The sequence below is a fragment of the Pseudopipra pipra genome, chromosome 24 (assembly GCF_036250125.1).
Source record: "Pseudopipra pipra isolate bDixPip1 chromosome 24, bDixPip1.hap1, whole genome shotgun sequence".
In the NCBI taxonomy this organism is placed as follows: domain Eukaryota; kingdom Metazoa; phylum Chordata; class Aves; order Passeriformes; family Pipridae; genus Pseudopipra; species Pseudopipra pipra.
Genome location: NC_087572.1, coordinates 6,793,889 through 6,817,878, shown reverse-complemented (window position 1 = coordinate 6,817,878; position 23,990 = coordinate 6,793,889). Strand labels below are relative to the sequence as shown.

At 45.6% G+C, this 23,990-nt stretch overlaps 1 protein-coding gene and 1 non-coding gene across 3 annotated transcripts; both read right to left on the bottom strand.

The window, feature by feature from the left end:
• Positions 1-1,055: 1,055 nt before the first annotated feature.
• PPP1R8 (protein phosphatase 1 regulatory subunit 8) lies at positions 1,056-23,986 on the bottom strand. 2 transcript variants are annotated; one of them, XM_064635201.1, is made up of 7 exons: positions 23,849-23,986; positions 13,998-14,058; positions 8,537-8,690; positions 7,697-7,917; positions 5,817-5,961; positions 4,626-4,690; positions 1,056-3,547 (listed from the first exon to the last, which is right to left on the bottom strand). In XM_064635201.1, the coding sequence occupies exons 1-7, from the start codon at positions 23,902-23,904 to the stop codon at positions 3,194-3,196; spliced, it is 1,056 nt and encodes a 351-aa protein (XP_064491271.1). In that variant the 5' UTR covers positions 23,905-23,986; the 3' UTR covers positions 1,056-3,193. The 2 variants fall into 2 exon arrangements, with proteins under 2 accessions (XP_064491271.1, XP_064491272.1); XM_064635202.1 differs by lacking the exons at positions 8,537-8,690; positions 23,849-23,986 and having other exon boundaries at positions 13,998-14,034.
• Positions 11,998-12,162, bottom strand: LOC135402404 (small Cajal body-specific RNA 1). The gene has a single exon (XR_010425114.1). It is a non-coding gene; the product is annotated as a small Cajal body-specific RNA 1 (non-coding RNA).
• Positions 23,987-23,990: the final 4 nt, after the last annotated feature.

Sequence of the window (23,990 nt, the reverse complement as noted above, 5' to 3'; positions counted from 1 at the left end):
CTGGAAGCTGTTCCTGCTCTCCTGAAGGGCCCCAGGATGATCCCAGCTCCTCTCCAACAAGTCCTGCTTTCAGGCGTGTCAGTGCAGGGTCTGACACATCAGTACCTCACTGAACAGCCCTGCGAACACACCCCCTGTCAGCTCACCTCGAGCTCTGCGGCTGCCCCCTGGTGCTGCCCTCTCGTATTTCCAGACCGAAAGACAAGGGTTACAGTGACAATCCAGGGAATGCTGCAAGGACAGATGTTCCTGGAAAACACTACTATCTTCTTTAGCTCAATCATTGTTGATTCAGCTGCAAACTAGTCTCCATTTTGTTCCCATCTCTGCATTCACACTGCAGAGGTCTTCTGATTATTGTGCAAGTTGCCTCCCTTTTAAATCGTTCATTTAATACAGGAGATGAACAGCTCACCAACCCACACTGACAGTGTCAGACCACAAAGGGAACCCCTTCACCTGCACCAGCAGTTTCTGCCTGTGGCAGGTGAGCAGCTTGCACATGAACTGTGAGCCTGCTGCCAAAACCGCAGTGCAAATGTACCCTCCCCAGCTGCTGCTGCATTGGGAAAAAAATTATGTAGAGCATAAGTATTGCTGATTTCATCAAAGCTGGGGAGTCCCTCTCAACCCTGTGCAGGTCCCATGGCTCTCTGTAACCAGGCCCCAGGTTGGTGTTTCTCACTGCAGTGTCCCCAGGGACAGGGGACTGAGCCTGCCCAAGGCCATGCTGTGTCAGAGCAGCAGCCTGGGCAATGAGAGCAGCAGAGCTGGGCTCTGAAGTACAACTTACAGAGAGAATTAGGCCAGAATCAGGAAAAACTCCACTTGGAAAACAAAGGCAACCACTGTTCAAAATCCACTGTTAGGTGTCACTCGTGCAGCACGAGGCAGCAGAGAGGGTCACGAGCAGCTTTAGGAGCTGCAGCCTGAGGCAGGACAAGGCCTGCAGGGAGAAGGGCACTTTGCCATGGCAGGATCCTCCCATGCCCCCCCATAAGGGGCAGCCTCAGCTGCACCAGTGCAGACTGGAACAAACACACTACACTCCAAACTGGCAAAATCCGCATTTAATTTACAACATAGTAAAGGTTACAGTTAAAAAGCTCAACAGAAGTGTGAAAAGGCCTATTACATATTACACAAGTGTACAAACGTCTGTACAAAGCCCCTTGATGTTCCTGTCTCCTCCTGGCCAGCCGTGGCCCCTAAGCTCTGAAATAACGAGAGCTGGTTCAGAGCCAGGGAGGAGAAGAGCTTTAAAAAACAATGAGCAGTGAAGCTTCCCTTGTCAAGAAAAATCTTGCAAAGAGCCACTTGCAAAGAAACCAAAACTACCCCCCCAACAGACAAAAAAACCCCAAAATAAAACAGAAAAAGAAGAAAACTTGTTCAACTTTTGTTTGCCCTGACTATTCTTATCCTAAAGAGTTGCCTTCAGAAAGCAACTGAGTGGGAAACGAAAATCCTACAGGCCAGACTAAAGGGAGAAAGATTTGGAGAGTCATTGTGGGAGTGCTGGGAAGCAGAACAAATGCCCGAGGGCTGAATCATCAATGGCAACTAAACACAGAACAGCACAGCTGGATCATAGAGCAGGTGCTGAACCACCCATGGAATAGTGTGAGCTGGACAGATGGTGCAAGGAGGGAATGGAGCAGTCTCTGAATCCATCGCTCTCGTGAGCGGGGCAGCTTTACCTCAGGGACATGATAGAAGCAATCAAGGAGCAGAACTCACTTGGATTTTGGAGCATCTGTCCAAAAGGGTCTGGTGCATCCAGTACTCCCTGCACTGGAACACAGCCCTGCTCCAGCACTATCCAGCACCCCCTGCACAGGAACACAGTACTGATCCAGCACCCCAGCACTACTTCACCAGGCAGCCACAGTCCTGCACACAGTGAGCAGGGTCTCATTTTGGTGCACATTTTCTGGATCCCCCAAACAACAAAGGAATGTGACTTGTAGCTGAACTGCACTAGAGAGTTTACAAAAACCCCAGAGCAAACCGAAGAATAAGAGAGCTCTGGCCTTACCTTGTGTAAAGTACAGCCACAGTGTCTGGACATGTGAATCATTTTCAAATCTAAGCCCACAGATCTGAAGGGCTGGAGCAAAAACCCATCAAGCTTCTCATTTTATTCAATGGGAAAAGGTGATGAAGGAATCAAAAAATGTGGTATTATGGAACCAGCTTGTGCACTGCTTTATTATCTCTAGTGAGAATTCCTATTCTGGATCTCAGTAGCACTTGATCCTCACCTGCTGTTCCCAGCAGCCAAAATATTTGCAGATTGGGGGTTTAGGTGTGGAAGGGAACCAGTCCTCTTGCTCTGCTGACAACTGCTCAGCTTTGTGTCCTGTTGCATCTCATATATGCTAAGCTTAAAAGTTCCATTTGCAAATAAAAATGACACTGAGTTACAAGGGCCACCAAATGTAAAAGAAACTGTTCTCTGTGTTAACCTCACCCTGAGTTATCCCAGGGGAGTCACCAGGGCTGTTGGCACCACAGCACAGTCAGACACTCTGACCTGTGCACCCAGTACCCATCCCCCAGCCCCCACCCTGCAGCACTGGAACAAAGCTAAGGAACCCACCTACTGCTTGTCCATCTTAACTTACGACTCATGGGATGCTCTAGTGTTTCACATGGAAATTAAAACAAGCTGTAGGCAAACTAAAAATAATAATAATGAAAAGAGAATGCCCCACATTGGTGGGTTTTGAAAATATAAAAAATAAAAGCTGACCTATATTCTGCAAGTTTTACAACTCCTATCAATGGGACTCTGCAAGGCTTGGCCCCAGAAACATTTGCTGTGAGCATGTCCAGCAGGAACAGTGTCACCCACAGTGAGCCTGTCACCAAAACACACGGGTCTGCAGGGCCATGCCATAAGTAAGAATGGAACTGTGTGACTGCCTCTTTGACTGGCGGACCCAAACTCAGTGTAAAGACCTCTGGGACAGTGGTGGCTAAGAAAAGGCTGCAGGGATTTTGGTTCAAAAGGAGCTGGGAGCTGTATTTTTTTTTTTAAACAGACATATAAAAATGTTTGAAGACAGATCTTTAAAGGATATTTCACTTCTCCAATCTCAGTATTACATCTGTTAGAACACTGAAAGTTTAAAAAGACGCACATGAAGAGTTTGTGGAGTTGGTGACTCCCACCCTCCCTCAGCCCAGCTCAGATCAGCAGGGACGGGGTCGGCTTCTTGCCCGGCCAGGCCTCCTTGGCGTATTTCTTCTTCTTGGGTTCATTCACAGCTTCGGGGTTGAAGACGGCCGGGTTTGGAGCCGGGTTCATGTTCACTGTGGAGGGCACAACTGGAGTCAAGTCCACGTCAGGGGCGAGGTTGGGGTAGGGCATGGGCAGCCCCCCGATGAGCGCGGTGCCGTGCACGCCGTGCGACTGCGGCCCCGCCTCGCTGTGGGTGGGGGGCAGCCCCCCGTACAAGCCCCCGCTGTAGGGGAAGTTCTGCATGCGCCGGGACGTGGAGTCCTCCGGGGGCAGCGAGCCCGCGTTCTCCAGACGCTTCTTCTGCAGGCACAAGTATTGAAAGAGTTATTGTAAAGGCACGAAACCATCAAGCTCTTCAAACTCGTTGCCAAGGCTATTTCCCCCCAAAAAGGCATCTAAATCTGCCACATACAAAGTTCCTACAGACAATGTCCCAGTCTTTGTCCCTCAAGTTTTCTTCTGGGTTTCCCTGACAACCACAATAATAAACTCTTAAAGATGCACAATGCAGGAAGGGTGACAGAAGCTGAAGCTCAGGTGTAACTCAGATGAAGCCTGAGCACCTTTTCACCTCCTCTATACTCCTACCAGTCTTGAGCTTGTCCTGAATGAAGACTGAGTAGGTCTTTAGCCAGCAGACTCATAGAATGTCCTGGGTCGGAAGGGACCCACAAGGATCATCCAGTCCAACTCCTGGCCCAGCACAGGACACCCCAACAATCCCACCATGTGCCTGAGAGTGTTATAACACAAACCTGCCCTCCCCCACAGAAAGAAACTGCAACTTCGAGATCATTTGGGTAATTCTGCTCCTGATCACTGGAATCTTCTCCAGCAGTCTGGGCTTATGGAAAAATATCCTTCTCCATGTGATGTTATTTAGTCTATACCAGCAACAAGTGGAATTGCTGTTACATAGTGGCTTAGCTGCTCTGAAGCTTTGCAGATCTTCCCTCCTCTTCACATATTCCAATTAAATAGAGCACTGTCAACACACACTCATCTTGGAGCAAAGCCTAAACCCACTTATTCTAGTACACAACCTTATGAAACCTTCAGCACTCAGTATTTAAACAAACAACCTCGTTTTTACCTTCTATTTTCCACACTTCCCACAATTTTAACTGATGTCTGGAAATAATGCACCGAATTTCTGTAAACTGTTTGTTTTTGGGAGGAAAAAAAAATCACCACTGATCCCATGTGTTATTGAAGAAAAGAGCTAAATCTGGGTTTGAAGGGAAATGGTCGAATTTGCAAAAAAAGACAATTGTGAAACACAGACATCACTTTGGAACGGTCTGTTTCTATGGTGCACTTCATACAGTGAGTTCATCAACGTAAGGTGTTAATGAGGAACATGGGAGTCACTCCGTACCTTCACAGGGACCACTGCTGTCTGTACCATGTTCCGGAACCGCCCCACAGACGGGTCCACGTCCTCTGCAAAGCAAGAACAGCGATGCCTTTGGTGAGGACACGGGCAAAGCAGAACCCACGGGGAAAACTGGAACACAGACCTTCTCCTCCCAAAGCCAGCACTTCAGCATTTCCCAGCGAGCACAAGTGTGACCAAATAAAGAATGGAGCTCAGGGGACACCCAGTGGCTTTGTCTCCAGGTGGCTCACCAGGCATCTTGGTAAGGAATGCTTTCCCTCAAATGAAGAATGGGAAGGGGAGCAGCCGGATGGGCAGTTTGGGATCACACAGGCTGGAGCTGGGGCTGAAAGCTGCTGCTGACAAGGCACTGCACATGCTAAAGGCACAGCAGCCAGTCCCCAAAGTCCTTGGGGGGCCTTGAAGGAGGAGTCAGAAGCAGTCAATGTAAGTTCCTGAAAGTCTGGAAAAATTATCTTTTTTTTTTGCAATGTGAATGACTGGCATTTGCATTAGGATGTTCTCAGCACTGAACTGCATCACCTTATAAACCAAAATGGTCACTCTGGGTGCTCTACTGTGCCAGTGGAACCACCTCCACACCGTATTTCAAAATGCCGGCTCATTAATTAGCTACTCTTATTAACAGGAATACTATCCATATAAAGTATCATTGATAGGAAAGCCATTAATACAGAACAGCTAAAGGAGAAAAAAAGACTAATTTGGAATTGGATGTGTTCAGATGCATCAGTCTGAATGAGGATTGAGGACAACCTGGTTCAGATGTACAGACAAGTAGCAAAGACCCTCTGAGCTGGAGACAGATACCCTGGAGGCAACAGGTAAGTAAAGCATTAGGGGACAAAGAAAAACAAACAAGTTCCATTCCCATTTAGATTCTAAAGAAGGCAAAAAATGTAAACCTTCCTCCTTTTAGACCCATGACATTTTTCCAATATCTGACAAAATATTGAGCAATGAAGCTGAGTGTGATGTCCCCATCCTGCACAGACCACACAATTACTTTACAGGTACAACAGAAGAAACGAGAGAGGTCAAAGACTTCAGTGAGAAACGTGGCAGCTTCTCTGAAACAGCTGATCCCAAATGTTGACTGCCTTATCCATATGAGAATATAAGAAGGAGGTCCTGAAGAGCATCAGCTAAATATTAAAGCAAAGTCCTTACCCGGATTGATGATCTCGTCGTCATCACTGAACGTCACTCTGGAGTTCTTCCGTTTCCTCTTTGGCCTCTGGATGTCCAAGTTCCCTTCCTCAATGGTCAGTGTGGAGATCCTCTTGTTGTGGGCTGTATTAAACTCTGTCAGGTTCTAATGGCAAATTTGGAGACGAAAGAGTTTAAGCAACTAGTGTATGAAATCTGATTTAATCATGTGACTGTGCACATCAAAAGACCACAGGACACTGTTTAGTTTCAACTTCAGACCCCAAGGAAGAAGCAGAGCTTCAGGGCTGCAACGAGCTGCCCCGAGAGGCTGCGGGGTCTCTGCAGAGAGATTCAGAACTGAGCACAATCCTGGGCAGTCGCTCCAGCTGGCCCTGCTTGAGTTGGTTGATGATTCTAAGAGTTCCCTTCCAACATCCACATTCCTGTGAATGCCACAGACACTGCTTTCTCCCACAGGTATCTGACAATGGGAAAAATGTGGGAAACCACCCGACCGGAAGCATGTGTGCCCTGGCAAGCCTTAGTGAGATGACCACTGGGATATTAAGATTATTATGTCCCTGATTCTGGGAAGCAACATGATCACAGGTTTATCATGGCAGACGCGATGCTTTAGGTGTATCTGTCAGCAGAAACACCTCAGACTATCTTCACAGCCAAGAAATTAAGAAACTGAACCTAAAGAAGTATTACCCAGGGAAGTAGTTCAGGCACCATCCCCGGAGGTATTTAAAACAAATGTAGATGTGGCACTTAAGGACATGGTTTAGGGGTGGGCCTGTGTGAGGGACTGAAGTGGTAATGTTTAATGGCTCAAACAACTGGCCATTTGCAAAAGCAGCAGGTGCTTTGCTGATGATGTGCAAGGGAACAGCTCAGGGGCAGAGGGGGTGAACATCCACCACCATAGGGGACAAGCTGGGCTTTGAGACAGTTAAGGGAACAGGCTGAAAAGCAGCACATCCTGTGAGGTGGGACAGTGCTTTTTATCATGGCAATGTCCTTCCTTACACAACTGGCTCAGGGGTGAAAACTCCCCTCCCTCTCTGGGGGAGATACTGGGACATTCACACCTGGGCCTGAAGATTTTCATCTCTTCTGATGAGGCATTACTGGCTCAAATATGCTGATGTGAGAGGCAGCTGTCATGTCTTGCAAGGTGTCATAAACCATCAAAGACCCCCGAAGTGCCCCTTGGGCACTTTTCTGGGGCCTTCCACCAAAGGATTGTACATGATCCACAGTGTTGCAACAGATCCACAGGCTTGCAACACACAGTGTAAAACAAATCCCCCCCCAGGGGAGTTACCTGGGCATTCCCATGTAAACCTAAGCCTACATTAAACCATTGGATTTTGTGTTTCAAGAGCTTCCCCCACCCCCGACAGATCAAATCTGTGACCATCACTTCAGCCAATGGACATCAAAATTGCAACAATCAAGTTTCATCACTGGATCCATAGGTGGTGAGATCTTTCTGCTCTTATCCTTTCTAGCTTTTCCTTATATATTTTCTTAAGTGTTATTTTTATGCTTTTATTTAGCTATATTACTATAGATAATAATAACCCAAACAGCTCCAGACCTCCTTTCCATGGCAAACAAACTGTTCTAAAATAAACCCTACATATATATGTATTTATAAACACCAGTCATTCGGTGTCATTTCACTCTAACCTGCCCCAAGGGATCTATTAACAAGAACCCTTGCCTACAGGGGTGAGTTGTAGCAGCTTGGCAGTGTCAGATTTATGGTTGGACTTGATGATCTTAAAGGTCTTTTCCAACCTAAATGATTCCACGACTTTAAGCAAACAAGCAGGGAATGCTGTCCTAGCTGGCAATGCCACTGAGGCACAGTGTGCCATCGTACTCACATCCAGTTCTGTCTCCTCCTCTGGCAGGCCCAGCAGCCCCTTGAGCTCCTCATCCTCACCACCCATCTTCTCATCCCCCTTCACCGCCGACGGCAGCGTCTGCGGCTTCTCGCGCAGGGTGTACGCACGGGTGGAGGCTCCGAATGACACCGTGGAGTCGATGGGGATCTGCTGGGGTTTGTGGGCTTCCAGGCGGATGTGACCCAGGAACGTGCCATGTGCTGAGGGTGTCAAAATGCAAAAGAGTCTGTTAGTCACCAGACTGGGCTCACAGTATTCCAGCTCCAGTTTGAGAATCTCAGAAACTGTAACAACTGTTCTGAGGTACAAGGCACTGAGGGACTGCTGAGAGCATCGGCTATGTACATTGTACCCATCATCTCACACACTGAGATAACACACACCAGAAGTCCTCAAAAAGTCATGGAAATCAATTACAAACACCCTTTACTTTCTGTATTCCTGCAGGTCCCAATGTACTATGTCTATGTCTATGTCTAGACAGTGGAAAAAACCACATGACAAGTTTCAGACCTTGGGAAACCACCCAAGAGAAGGATTTGCTAAAATTGTGAAGGCCAAGTCGCTTTCCTCCTCTCCTTTTGCCTCTTAAAGAATCTAGAAATGTTTTAAATAAGAACTGAGGCAGATGTAAGCTGACTGGAGCAGACACTCCTTTGCTCTAACCCTTGCCCATCTTTCCCTAGGACGCAAATTCCGATTATATCCATCTGTCCACACAGTGCAAACAACAGTGGGAAAGGAAAAAGTGTCTCAGATTCAGAATGTTTAAGCACTGAAATATTGCACTTCTGTCTGGTTAAATGCCACACTACTTACTGCTGTTCAGATCTATGAGGAAAACCCTCTTGAGATGTTTGTGATAGACCAAGGCAGCATGGACCCGAGAGCAAGACTGGTGGTCAATGGTAAAATCGCACAGATCAGGATTTCTCCCAAAGAGATAGTATTTCTTCTCATCAATGATGAGTTTCTGAGTAGAATGTCAAACAGAGAAGCATATTAGACTCCTAGAATCTTTTGGATCTTCCTGAAAAAATTCAAGAACATGAATAAACAGAGCAAATTCAAAATGAAGCATCAACAGCTCATCAATATTTCAGTTTAGTCTGGTACTGGTAAATACAGAAACTCAAATCTGCTCTTTGTAAAATCAGAAGAGATGAATGTGTGAGAGTCCCAGTTATTTCCTTCTTTACCAGCCAACACAAGACAGCCTCTACAAATCATGAGACTGCCTCACACAAGAGATTCTCTCTCACATCTGCACCCAAAGATTTTAACACGTTCCTCGATTGCTGACCTTGGGCCCTGTCCAAGGCAGGAACCCACGCTCAGTGATCTCTGGTCTGATACACAATATCAAAATTATACTTCTGTACAGAACTGGACCTGCAGGAGTTTCCAGACCTCTGGTATAAAGATGCAAAACTATACTGAATATGTGCTGTGATAGGAATCCATATTAGTCTATTCAAGTAAACCATTACTTTTAGGCATTTCTTCTTTATTCATCCTAGTTCTAATCTTTTCTTCAAACAAGATCTTAGAAACCTTAATATAAGTTCCATAAACCATCTCTATAAAGTGAGGGACATGCTGACAAAGTCCTGCAGTATTTCCATTACCAGACCATGTTGCTGAGGGAACTTCTTGCACCTGAATGCTACAGTACCTGAGCAGGGCAGGTGGAGAACCTTCTCCCTGGCTCCCAAGAACTTCATTTAATCTATATTTTCCTGCTCCAGCTGGACAAAGTAAAGGCTGGCAGTGCATTACACATCTGTTAACAGGCTTCTCCTGCTTTTTGAAACATTTAACAAAGCCCACACGTTTCAACAGCATCATCAAAGGAATGCTGAGGATACATTTTCCATCAGAAAACCTCATGAACCAGGCTGAGATGAACTAGCATTCTGCCTGCTTGAGCACATGGATTTCTCCCCCTCCCTCCGTTCCCAGCGCCTCTATCCTCTCCTCAGTCTCACTGCCACACATCTGAGACAAGTTTTCAGGCTGCAAAGCCTTTTTTTCCCATGTTAATCTTTCCCTGTTTGAGTGGACTGGTTCAGTGTGCCTTTGGTCAGATGGGTGTCCCAGCTGCTCCAGGGAAGCTGTGGGTTACAGCAGTAGGGTGGCTGATGCTGAGGATCCCCCTCTCTGGCAGCACCATTCCAGTCAGCAGGTGTTTCCTCCTCAGTTCTGCCAGGTACAAACCATATGCTCAGCTACAAAAGCCAGTGTATCTGAGTAGGTCCAGGTGGCTGCTCTGGGGCTTTTCTGAGCTGTCAGACAGACTGACGCAACGACCATCCCGAGAGTTCCTCATTCTGTGGCACCACCAAGTCATAGAGAAAATAAGGAGACAGCTTGAATTAAGACACAGTATTTATACTCCTCTGCCTTATTTGCAAGGACAAAAATCCCATCAGGGACCTCAGCTTCTACTACAGGTCACCTTGCAAAGTCACATCTATTTACCTGCCCACCGACTATGAACTTCAAGGCTTTAGCACTGCTACAGTCACGTCACTTCCCCACTAGTTTTTTCCCAATTTTTCCCCAAGGTTGCTCTGTTTTCCAGGTTGGATTTTCCAGTGTTCTGCTGAACATCTATCAGCCCCAACACTGCAAGTTCTCACCATCTGGTATTCAGTAATAAGCATTTAATTTATTTCTGTATGTTTATTCACTCTTTTAGGTCACTAGAAATTAATTGAACAACCTGACTCCACACTTGTATACATCAGGATGATTTACAATTAATTGGTCCCTTAGTTAAAGGTCTTATTCTTCAGCAGCTCAAGGTACATGAGCACCAGTTCATGACAGCGAATGCTTTATAAAATCTACCGACTCACATATTTTGTCCTGCTTTCGTAAAATAAGAGTATTTAGGTGATCAAAGTGTGTGTATCTATCAGTTCTTGACATCTATTAAACCAAATAACTTCCCAACTTCTGGCCAATTTCAACCAGCACTACAAGATATTAAATTTCAAGCAGTTACATGAAAACAAACAGCTAGAAAGAATAACAACTTCATCAACCTCCTCAGTGATACACAAACTGGCAGAAAATTCACAAGAGTGCCAATACTTAGGCTTACACCGCAAAAAAAGTTTTCTTTGTGAGTCCACATGTCATTTGGTAAACCAGCAATCACAGCTTAATTGGCAATTCACCTGCAACTACATGGTCTCATGACAAATGAGGTGCAAACGCAAAATATAAGTGATTTTCCTCCAGCTGGGACATGTAAAACATGCAGGCGTCTCCCCTGAATCCATCTGTGTTTGGTGCAGAGCAACACACCTCAAAGCCTCAGTGTAATAATCTGAATAAGATTAAAAACATGAGAAATCACTATATCAAGTCTTCTGGGTTCTGCCCTGACCTGGGCACTTTATCATCACTTTCTGTCTCTTTACAAACGCTGGTTTTCACAAGACCCCTCAGAGTTAACCAGAAAGTATAAGCCACTGATGAAGAGCTTAAATTAGTACATGGTCTCCTCCATCTTTTCTGGTTGAATTTTATTTGACTTTTTTTATCCCACCTCTAAACAGATCCATCCACCTCCTCCCTGTACACTCTCCACACCAGTGTGCCCTTTTGAGGCTTTTCCCTGCAAGCCTTAACCATTGTTCCATGAGTCTTACTGATATTTTCTCTTGGGATCAGAGTTGTTTCATCCAGCTATTGATCTGAGAACACCATAACTGTTTGTTACAACCCATCTTTTGAGGAAGCCTGGTTAGGTTCTCTGAGGATTCAGCTTCCCAGCATTGGATTTACGTCCCATATTCCACAGTTCCTTACTCATTTAGATCAGTACCTGACTCTTCCCATGCTCAATACCTTTGCACTAAGGAATTCTATGATTCCATGTTGTAAGAAAGACGAGCACTAACTTCTCCTTTAATTGTGAATTTGAAAAAAAGTCCTGTGTTAACACAGCTCTGATAAGAACAAGTGGATCTTCAGAAGCTGATTCATTCCTCCACAAACAGTGCTCAGCTCCACAAGCAGTTATCTCATGATTTCAAGTATCATAAAAGTTGGCCAAACAATTTCTTATTTTTGCCCACAACTGACACCAAAAGCATCCTGTAAGTTTTCATTTGCACCTGTTACACACAAACACACAAACCTGTCCCTGACTGGACAGCACTTCAAGAGTTTTTCAAAGACACAAATTCATAAATTGGAAATGCAACAAATCACCATCAGAGAAAATAATTCTATTGACTTTACTTCAAGATAATGTTTCCAAAATGTTCTGTGCCTCTGAGCTATAACCCAGTGTCTTCCTTCACACACTGAGCTTAAACACTGCATGGCTTGTTTTGCTGTTGCACTTTGCAGACCCAGCGATCACAGGGTGACCCTCAGGCCTCGGGACGAGGCTGGGACACCGATGGCTCGGTTAGTACCAAGTGCTCAGTAACCCACAGGATTTAACAGCTCTCTTCCTTGGCTACTGCTGCCTGCCACGACAGATAAAACTGGAGAACTCTTTGCCAGCTGTACCGAACAGGGAAACATGTGGATCACATCCAAGTGCTGCTCAGTTGCTGCACAGTTCCCATGCACACACACAGGACCTTGTTTCAGGTAACCGCCACAGACTAGAGGACTGAAGCCGTCACCTACACACAGTGCAAGGCCCAAAGCAGCTGCACAAGCGTGTGGCATTGAGAAGGCTGAGCTCAGGAACAATCCTGCTGCAGCTCTCCAAGCTCGAACATGATTCTGAACACGTAACAGAAGCAGGAGAGGCCGAAAACACGGCCCAGGGTTCCAAGACAATCACAACGCAAAGGGTTTGAGAGCCACAGTGTTGGTGAAGGAGAGTCCTGAAGTCCTGGTATGAACCAGCTCATCCACATCCTGTAGGACAAAGAAGCTGCTCTGAATGTACAGTACATGTATGCCAGTATCTATCTCCTTTCCAATGAATGCTGAATGAAGATCTCTCAGGTCAAGACTGGGTTTGCCAATTTCTTGTCTTTAAATCCAGAGTAAGAGCACTCTCTCAAAACAGCAATGGACTATAAAGAAAAGCCTCATTTTACAGGTTTCTGGCCTGAGAAAACACAAGTTTATTTATGAGACACCTATTTGTGACATCTCTATCTGCTCTCCTATGCAAAGCATACACTGGTAACTCAACCAAATTCCAAAGAGTAAATCTGTGCTGCTAGATACCAGAAGGAACACTTAATACTGTCTCATGCTTCTGTGGTAGCATACGCTAAATACCAGCAAAGATTTTAAGCTACCTAAATCTTGATCTAACACTGGTTTCTTAATTTTCCAATTTTTGTTCAGAAAAGTTGGCTCAGCTTTGCAAAGTTTTCCTGGCCAGAAAAATTTCTGTTTTAGCCAACTGCAAGTCAGGAGTCTCTCCGCAGCTAAAATACATTCACTGGTTTGGGTCCTCTCTGTCAACCCTGTTAGAGACTTTCCTTTATTCATTAAGTGTGACATAAGACAAAATATGAAATAGAGAATGAGGCGGTGCACAACAGACAAATTCCTCTGCTGTAATAAAATTAACCTGCTGTATCTGTGATGTTCACAGAACCTGAATGTGGGAGGAAAAATCCAACTGTGTTTCATACTGTAGGACAGGGCAGCACTCCTACAGGATACAGGGTGCCTGGTTAACCTTACTATAAAATAAAAAATTAACTGACCAGACAGGTTTCTCAAAACAACTGGTACAAAGGGAAGAGCTTTTACTTTTACTCTTCTGTATCTGAGATTTCTTGACCACGTTATTCAATTCCTGCTCTTGAAGTTCCTAGGACAATGTGCCTTCTGCTGCAGTCTGGCACCTCCTGTGCAAGTATCTTATAGGGAAGAAAATGTCAACGTCGGTCCAAAATGAAGTTTGGAAGAAATCAGGCTCTGCAAAGTATGGAGTCTCCCTTACAAACATTTTATTTTTTGTCTCTCTTACTAGGGCAGGTTTGATGTTCAATAATTGTGTCACTGCTTGCTGAGCCCTGCAGTGCTGTATCCCTTCAATCAGTGCAGTTAATTGGGACATAAACGATGAAAGCCCTGCATGGCACAAGGCTGCCTTTAAAGCACAGGCAAGGGAAAAGTCACTTCATTCTGAAGTTTCAGAGCAAAACAAACTGATTTGAAAATAATGAATACGAGAGAGAAAGGAAATACCTATGAGTAAGTGTGGAAAATGCTGGGAAATGTTCTACTGCTGGTGCCTATGTACATGACACACCAAATCCATCAAACCCAATTTCCATACCTCAATGAGTTTGTCTCCTTTGACTACATCCAGGTGTAAGCCAGGTGGTGGTTTTCCTGCCCTGGAAAATAAAGAAAGGCAAAATATAGTATCAAAACATTTAATAAAAAGTTTATTAGTGTTGGAGCTAAAACTCTATTTGAGCTCAGACCAAACCTACACAAATGTAAGCAGAAATATTTTGGGGAAAATATGAAAATCCCATAATTTTCTTTTCCTCCCTGCAGATTCCTTCTGAAAACACATAAACAAAGATTTTTTATGGGAAGAGTGAAGGTAACAGGATGTGAGGCATCTCAAGCTTTACCTCTCCAGGTGGAAACCAGTTGATTTACACAAGAGAGCAGCTCCTGAGAGAACTTGATATAAGGCAGGAAGAGACTAACAGGTAGAGAAGGGGGTAAGCTGGGACTGTTTGTTCAAGGGCTCTCTTTTCTCATGTCACCTTCAAAACAGCACATCTCTACCCTTGGCTTCTGAGTGGAACAGGAATTTCTACCACCCTTCCCCTCCACTACTGGTAACAGCAAAAACCCCCAAAAGGTCTCTGCACACCCCTGTAATATTATAAAGGTGTTGTCCAATTGCCAGAGTTCCTCCAGGCTCACCTATGATCGCACAGAACAGACTCCAGTACCAGAGGGGCCCCACCAGGGGACAGCAGCATAATCCTCTTCTACCCCAACAGCAGCTCAGCTCCCCCAGCCCTACAGCTCCTCCCTGCTCACCTCCTGAGGGCAGATGCACCTGTCAGCCAGCGTTATTGCCACCTGGAAACACAGCACAGAGCCTGTGGGACTCAGCGGGGCACAGCAAGATGCCAGCACGTGGGAGAACCCACGGGGATCAGCAGAAGGGCACTGGGCATTTGCAGTGCTCAAACCCACAACACCCTCAGGGTACCAACACCCTGCCCTGCACCACATGGGATCTTTGGTGTTGGCAGCAAAGGCTCTTTTTCCACTCAGATCTCTCAAAGTCTGCATCTCTAGCACTTCCTCACGGATAACACTCTGCAGTTTGTCTCTGAGGCTGGACCAGCTTTCTGGGTAGGCAGCAGCAGTGACCCAGTTCTCAGCTGCACCACTGCCCTTCTGAGGAACTCCAGAGATCACATTCCCATTCTGCTCCCTACATGGAGCCAGCCCAGGAAACAGTGACAGTGGGCAGCCATGTCCTCAGGGTGGCTGGAGAAGAAAACAAGGTAACTGAAGGTAACTGGTAACTGAAGTTGTTTCAGGGGGTTAAATATAGATGTTCACATTTCTGGGATGTGCCTTAAAACGTGATGGTTTCTTCTGTGCCCCCAGGTCAGTTCTCCTCAGTAACTTAATACAATACAGTCTTCTGTTATTGCTACTTCATTTTTTTCCCAAGCAATATTGCTGCTCCCAATCCATTACATCAGCCTGCCCAGATCTCTCTGTCCCTTTCTGAATTTGTCAGTTGGGACTTGGACAAGTTTTCTTGCCAGGCCCTTCTCTACGACTGTGGATATACCACCCTAATGAGCACATGGTTAATACTGATGGATGAATGAATGGCAGCAGCAAAAGCAGAGATTGCGAAGCTCCAGGACAATCTGCTGAAGCGGTGACTGCTTCTAGAAACAGGATTATGGTGGTGTGGGGGACAGACCAGTCAGGGAACTGCCTCCTCTTAAGCACTACTCAAGGATCTTACAGCCAGGCTACACCTGAGCACTGCTGTCTCCTCCTGTGCTCCCTGCAGATCTCAGTGCTCAGTTTGCACTGACAGACAGGTTCCTGTCACGGATTCGTGTCCACTTCTCACTATTTCCTCTTTCTGCCCCTGAGCACTGGAAAACTGGTTTTTCCCCAGTCCTCTGAAATTGCCAAGTTCTGCAACGCAACTTTTGATAATTTTCACACGGCTGCCTTACTCTGATCAAACAACAGCTGCTTCCCCAACCTTTGTTTTTTCTTTCCACATAGTTAAACCTCTCAACAAAGTCATTCTACAGGTAAGTCTACTTCTTATTCAGCCTGGTCTCTGCTTTTCCTTTCAGTGATCTCTTCCTGGATACTCAATGGTCAGTCTGTCCCAACACACATTTTAGCAATGCCCTCCCTGTACCCGACAGGTCACAGGAGAGCTCCCAAGTGCTGTAGCACAACTATTGTCCTCTTCTGTAAGCTGACTCCTGTCTGACAGTCATCTTTTGCCATATATCAGCTCTGATTTTTCATTGCCACCTCTATTTTTACTTTCACCCTTGCTGTTATTTTTACTCTGCCTTTACCTTCAACTTATTTTGAACTCATAAAACAAGCCCAGCAGTAGCACAAGGCAGTGTCTTCAGCTATGAATTAAACTGCTGGAAAAATGTACCTATTCTCTGGCTTCTTTCGGACTGAGAATCCTTTGTAGGCAGTATTTCCCCTATCTACCCATTCCTGCAAAATACTGAACACAGGAAGGCTGTAAATACTGATTATGATACCATGAAAACAAACTCACAGAAGTAATTTCTGTTAGAAAACACCTTTGGAACAGATTAAATCAATGTCACAGTTCGGGCTGCCAAACTTAAATACTTTAAAAGCCTTTTAATGAAAAAAAGTAGAAAGATTTTCCAGTTTTAAATTCTAAACTAATTAGTTCCAGAGTCACCAAAGATCAGAAGTAATGGCTGGATTTGGAACTATCAGCCACCCCTCACATGCTCTGCCTTATCACACCTCTCACCTCATGGATCAAGGAGTAAAACACGAAAGGAAATCTCTCATGAAAATCTACTAGAAGAAAGTTTGTTAGAAAGCTGGCCCTGTGCTGTTACAGGAAAGCAGTTTTTTCCATCTTATTTCCAATATTAAAAGAAAAAAGTCCTCTTCCACTAACTAATGTGCTAAAATATCCACTAAACTAATTTTCCTACATTGTTCTGAAGGATGAAGAATTACTTGAGGTCAGCAGACTGTCCCCTCCACAGAAGACACAGGGACAGCCCTTAGCGCTGCCCCAAGCCCATTGCTCTCCCATCAGAACTCTGCTCCAGCACATTTAAAAACGGACAACAAGCAGCTGTTCTGTACCCTCCAGACAGTCCCCAGTGCCTGCAAATCTCCGGCCTCCACAGAGCAGCATCCTACAAGTGACCTGGAAGTAACACCTGGGAACCTACTGCTGGTCACTAGTTGAGTGAGTTTAATGGAGACACAGCATGCTCAGACCACCCCCTGAATCGCCAAAGCTTCCAGGGAGAAGTGAAGCCTTCCAGAAAATTCACAGAGCTGATTGGCACGGAGAACATGGCCATGGACACTATCATTAAAGGAATTCTCTGGATCAGGACATACCACATCAGAGATTTTCTTCACTATGAGTCCAAGGAACTCAAAGAAGTGTCAGAAAGTTCTTAAGAACTGATAAAAAGAGTGACAAACTGCAAACCTCAAGTGGCTTCAGCCAGGCACTCTCAAGAGCTCCCTAAATCCTTTGTGCCTGATGGTCAAAGCACAAGAGGATGGGATACTTCAGGCTGATGCACAGTGTGACAGGAAACCCTCTGAGCTGTTGTTTCCAATGATTTCGGCTGGTTTTATGCTCTTCTCTACAGAAAGAAATCAGAATAAATAAAATCCTTCTCTCACTGAGATGTTCGTTGATCACAGAGTTGTTGTGGATTGTGTGCACTGGTAATGGAAACGAGTGCTGTGCCCTTCTCAGAGCATAATACACAGCACAGGAGCTGAGCCCAGGCCAGCACTGGAGCCTGCTCAGGAGACAACTTCCTCTGCTCTTAGAAACATTATTCTGGCTAAACTTCCAGTTGTAAGAAACAAAGTTTAAAAAGCTTGTGGTTCAGACTGGATATTACAGACCCTTCCTGAATGTAGAAAAAAAATGCATTGTTTTATGGAATATTTCTGATGAGAAACGCGGCTGCTTTGACCAAACAAAGCATTCCACTTGGATTAAAGCATTTGCCCAACTTTACCCTGGCACTGTGCACCTTTTCTTGTTACAAATGCAGTTTCACACAGAACTAGATTTTACTGGCTCACTCTGGTTTCCTTCATTACTTAGGAACAAAGTCTCCACGGAACACAGTCAAATTTGGAAATTGCATACAAAATTTAATTTCTGAGAGCAAGGCCATAAATATTCTATTAGAGAGAATTACAGGTTTTATGATATCAAAAAATTAATTTAAATGGCACTGAATTAAATAGGAAAATGAGTATTAAGTAGTGAGCAACAATGCAACAATTATTTCATAAGATTATTCCTACATTTTCAGAGTGAGAACAGGTATACTGGCACTGTAATTTACCTGTAGAAATCAGAAGAAGACAGGACTGTAACCTTTATACCTACCAGGAAGTCATTCCAAAGCTTTGTTATTCTGACAGCTTGATTTCCATACTAATTTTTTGATCAAATCCTTTAATTTCCATTCTTATGTTTCTTGTTTTTTCTCTTCAATTATAAAAAAAAAAAAATCCCTTTTTGAAGTACAGATAAGCTTTAATAAGTACAATTAACACAGACTACACATTTTCATGAGCACCTTCTACAACAGCACTGACACTTCTCTACCTCACACACAGAATCCCAGACTGGTTTGGATTGGAAGGGACCTCAAAGCTCAGCTTGTTCCACCCCCTGCCATGGGCAGGGACACCTCCCACTAGCCCAGGTTGCTCCAACCTGGCCTTGGACACTTCCAGGGATGGGGGAGCCACAGCTTCTCTGTGACAACCTGTGCCAGGGCCTCACCACTTTCACAGGGAAGAATTTCTTCCCAATATCCCCTCTATCCCTGCCCTATGTCAGTGGAAAACCATTTCCCCCTTGTCTTGTCCCTCCATCCCTTGTCCCCAGTCCCTCTCCAGCTCTCCTGGAGCCCCTTTAGGCACTGGAAAGGGCTCTAAGGTCTCCCCAGAGCCTTCTCTTCTCCAGGTGAACATCCCCAGCTCTCCCAGCCTGGCTCCAGAGCAGAGGGGCTCCAGCCCTCAGACTGTCACCACGGCCTTCTCTGGACTCTTTCCAGCAGCTTCGAGTCCTCCCTATGTTGGGGGCCCTAGAGCTGGAGGCAGCACTGCAGGTGGGCTCTCATGAAAGCAGAGGGGCAGAATCCCCCTCTCCCCTGCTGTCCACACTGTGGGATCAGCCCAGCACAGGAAGGGTTTCTGGGCTGCCAGTGGACGTGGCCAGGGCATGTGAGCGTCTCATCAACCAACACCCCCAAGTCCTTCTCCTCAGGGCTGCTCTGCATCCATTCTTCACCCAGCCTGTGTATGTGCTTGGAATTGCCCCAAATTATTACATATCAGGTACAGTATTAAATCTTTTCACTAATTTTTGAACAGTTGTGTTACTGGTGACTGACGGTCACCCTGTGCTCAGCTGACATATTTGTGTATCTGTTCTCTTATTTCTGAATATAAACTTGTGTCCTTTTACTTCTGAATAGTTACTTTATGGCTTGAAGTAGTTGTTGTTCTTAGTCCCCATTTTCCATCATTCGCTTCTGCACTTTATCTTGTTTTTACAGTTCTGGTCTTCATATTATACCACACGGACCGGATAATTCTCTGGCCTCTATGCTGACCACACTTATGTCACCAATGAGTGTTGTGGTCGCTTTTGTCAAGGTAATTAATAAAAAACCCCAACACTAATAGGGTCAGCCCACAGACTGTTCAACTGTTATTACCTCCTCAAAGTCAATTCCCTATAAATTCATGGTTCTTGTATGAATCCCTCTATTGCTTCCTAAAATGATTGTTTCCTAAAATGATTGTTTCCTGTGTGTCCTGTAAGTAACAGTCTTGAAGAGAGCCGGCCCATCTGACTGTCAGGCTTTGGCAGACACAGCACCTCTGCTTTCCTGCCATGAATAATTAGTCCCTTCCCCACACAGTCGAGCAGGTGATGCTCAGATTTTCCCGCAGCAGCTGCATCCATGAATTTGCTGGCCTTATAGAAGACATCAACTGCTTACAACAATCAGTAATTAAATATTTACAAGGGATACCACTGAACAAAAACAAATTCCAGCACAGGTTTTTAAAATATTAAAACAGCTACAAGCAAAGAAATCTTTCTTTTGTACCAGAAGCAAAAAAATGTGTTTCTTTGCTTTCACCACCTCATGCTCCACAGGCCAGGCCACGTCTCTGTGCCGTATGTCTGGATGGTTCTGAGAGGAACTGAACAGATTATTGCTGCCCTTGATGGCAAACCCTCCACTGCAGAACTACAGAGCAATGGGAAATAGCAGGGACAGATGAGCAAAAAGAGAAAGAGAAGCCCAAGCTAAGGTCAAGCCTGCAAGGAACATATTGAGTAACAATGACAAACCATTTTGGAAAGGGAGGACAAGGCCATCAACACTCTGGGATGTGATGGTGGCTACAGTGGCCAAGTAACAGCACTGAAGTTTCACAAATCAGCTGGCAGAATCTCCTCCCCAAGACAAAGATTCAATGCTGACATGCCAGCAGGGTTACAACACCCACATCCAGCTGAAACTCTGCAGCAACACTGAAGTAAGTCACCAAGAGAAATTCTGAGTTGCAGCTATTAAGGACATAGACAGGACAGCTTTAATTCTGTTGTGTTAGTTCAAAATTAGGTCAATTCGTTGGGTTTCTAAACATGGACTCAGAACCTTAATTTAGCCACACCCTAAAATGGTGGCCTCTGTGACTACCGTACACACCTTCATGCCTGACTTCAAGGACAGGGTGGAATTTTCAGAACTCTGGAGCTCATCTCCAGAAATCTGTGTAAAAGCATTGCCAGGAGTAGTCAGTTCTTGGCTCAAGGAAACTGAAGAGAAGCAATTGGTGCTTTTAAAACAAACTATTTCAAATGTGCCATTCCAGGACAAGCCTGACATCCCCACTACTGGTGCGTCAAGACAGAGTAAAGAAATTCAGAATTCCAAATGCAAATTACACCAGGACAAAAGGAGAGGCAGGCAGTATCCATTAAACATCTGGTGTACTTCAGACCTACACATCAGATAATTTGCACCTCACAGAAGTCACTTTTACCCTCTAAAACCATCCCAAAAGGTTTGCAAAACTCTTAATAAAACTAGGATATGTAATTGTTGTCTAAAGACATTTGTTAGTCTCATAGTATGGCTAAATTTTAATGCATAGGAAGTACTGGCAACATCTTTATTCCACCTGTAAATGCACAGCTCAAATCTGTAATATGTATGGAGCAGTTACAGTACAGGCATAAACAAGTTCTGGCATCAGCAAGTACTATTCAGATGGAACCACTGTTTTTCATCTGTCTTGAGCAAGTTTAACTGCTGGAAACACAAGGAAAGAAAGAACAAGTATTTTATGGGCTACAAAGAAGTAACATATAACAGCGCAAAAACTAAATCAAAGCCACAACTTAAGCCTAGTAAAAGCTGCGAACTTTGGTGCAGAAGTCTTTTCTGGAAATGGGGTACTCAAACACTATCCATGTTAGGGAAGAGGTACAATGATGGAGGCAAACCTCAAAAGCATGGGGAACAATTTAAAGGCAAAGAAAAAAAACTATTCCTTTTGATTATATTTAAGATATACTTGTCATATAATTGGTGTTCACAGCCCCCAGCCAACTTCCACTAGAGGCAGCAAAATAGACAGGTAAAGCCTGTGATTTTCATTTTAATACAGGTCCATGAGACTGAAGAAAATTCACTACAGAAGAAGCTGCTACTGGCCATGAAGACTCTTTGCAGCTCCGTGCTCTTGGTCACCCAAAGCTCTTGGTACAAAGAACTGCAGTGCTGCCTGTGCAGGAGACTTTTTGGTGCTTGGTTGAGACCAGGTTTCCTGCAGGACACATTTGCACTAAGACTTTCCATTAAGTCAGAACTTTGAATGACCCCATTATTGGTCCAAGCCTGCTACTGCAAACCATCCCCACTCTGGAGAATCCCAGAGGCCCATCACTGATTCCACACCATACCTGTGTGTGCTCTGGTTTGCCTCAAAGGAACAGACACTTTTAAACCATGAGCTGGAATCCTCAGTTCAGTAAATGAAAGTAGAAAGCATCCAAAGCTTTAACATGAAATATATTCTACTTGTTTTGCAGACTGTAAAGATAAACCAGAAACAAATCAATCCCTGATAGGAGAGCTCCTCGCTACTAGAGGGGCAAGCCACAAAGACCCAACACTTCCCATCTGGGTTCACAGAACACACACACTGACTGTAAGTTCTCCAGACCGGCTTACTGCTAGTTTACTTTTTTGTTTTTACACTCAGGAAACAACAGCTTACCCATTTTGAAAGAAGCATTAAGGGAAAATGTTAATTTTTTTCACACAAATCTTTCACCAATATTAGCTGCCACATCTACACGTGCCAGTTAGACAAGATCAAGTTGTATCAGGCACTCCTTTACTACACATGTACAAACACAGGGTCAGCTGGACCAAACTCGGTCCCTGAAACTATTACAATGTGCAGAAGCCTGAGGGAAAACAAAGAGCTTCCTTAGAATGTATAAGGAGAGAGTCCAACAAGAGCTTTGCTGCACCCAAGAAGGATTTTGGATTATTATTGTAAAAGGACATTCAGGCTGCAAAAAACAAATTACCAAAAATCTTAGAACTGTCAGAATAAAACAGGCACCCAAACATGCCCCCCTTGCTGCTCGGCTGTGCCCCCCTGGCTTGGATCATCTCCTGGATCCCATTTCTCACTCAGCACAACACACTGTGCTCCAGAACCACACCAGGGCAGCAGGGAGCTCTGTCAGATCCTGCCCTGCTGCAGCTAAAGCCACAAAACAGGTACCTGAGGAGGCCCTCACAGGTACAGGTATTCCAAGCCTCCTCTTCAGGTGGGATTTCTTTAGGAATTCTTCTGCAACACCATCCAAGCCACTGAGACCAAGCATTTCACAAGCTGTTCCATCTACAGCTTTCAAAGGCACAAGACATTCCAATTTACCAGGGAATATAATACATGTTGTAATCACTGTTGTATAAAAACACTAAGAAAAAAATAAAACAGATGATACTTCAAATTTCAAGTTGAATATCCAGAATAATTTCTTGCTTTATCTACTCTATTGTGTCATCACCTTATGGAACACCACCCTGCCTCATGTAGATGTTTGTTGTTGTGTATGTTCAGCACAAACAAGATCCTAAAATACACGAGGAATTCTTTTCCACGAGAGGGTTAAATGGCTTTACCACCTAAAGCAGGCACTTACAAAACAGGTCAAAATTAGAAAGCATGCTTGCTCTGTATGCACGCACTGGGCACTGTCCCGGGGCACTGAGGTACCGCGGCTGTGGGCAGGGCGGGCTGGCACAGCTGCTCCCGCTCTCGGGTACGATGGTGTGTCATTGTCCGGGCCATTTAAAACACAACCGCGCCCGCCCCGCTCCTCGGGCACCCAGAGACCGCGCAGCGAGATTGCTTCCGTGATGCACCGAAAACACCTAAAGTACACGAGCCCCTGATCCAGGCTCTGCTCCCGGCAGGAGCGCAGGCCGGGGGATTTCACGGGATCCCTCCCTTCCACGGCCCCCACCCGCCCAATTCACAGGCCCGGTGCTTCTCCAACGCTTCATTCAGCCCTGACCTCTTAACTCAATATACTCAACGACCCGGGCTGGTTTCAAGCTGGCAGATTCCCCGCACCGGACACATCCCTTGAGCAGGATATTTAATTTGTACCACACCGCGTGTTCCGTCCGAGCCCCGGGAACAGCCCCAGCCCCGCGGGCAGGGCCCGCACCGCTGCCGACAGCGGCCCCCGCAGGGCCGCGCTCCTGCCCGGCCCCCGCCGGCCCCGCCCCGGCTCGGTGGCCCCGAGGGCGCGGCTCCCGCCCCGCCGGCCCCTCTCACCAGCTCGGGCACTCGAACAGGGCGCCTCCGCCCGCCGGGGCCGCGCCCGCCGCCATCTTGGCTCTGCCCCATTCAGCCGCCGCGGGGCACCATGGGAAGGGCGCGCTCCCGGCGGCCCCCGCGCGGCACGAGCCAGTGGGGC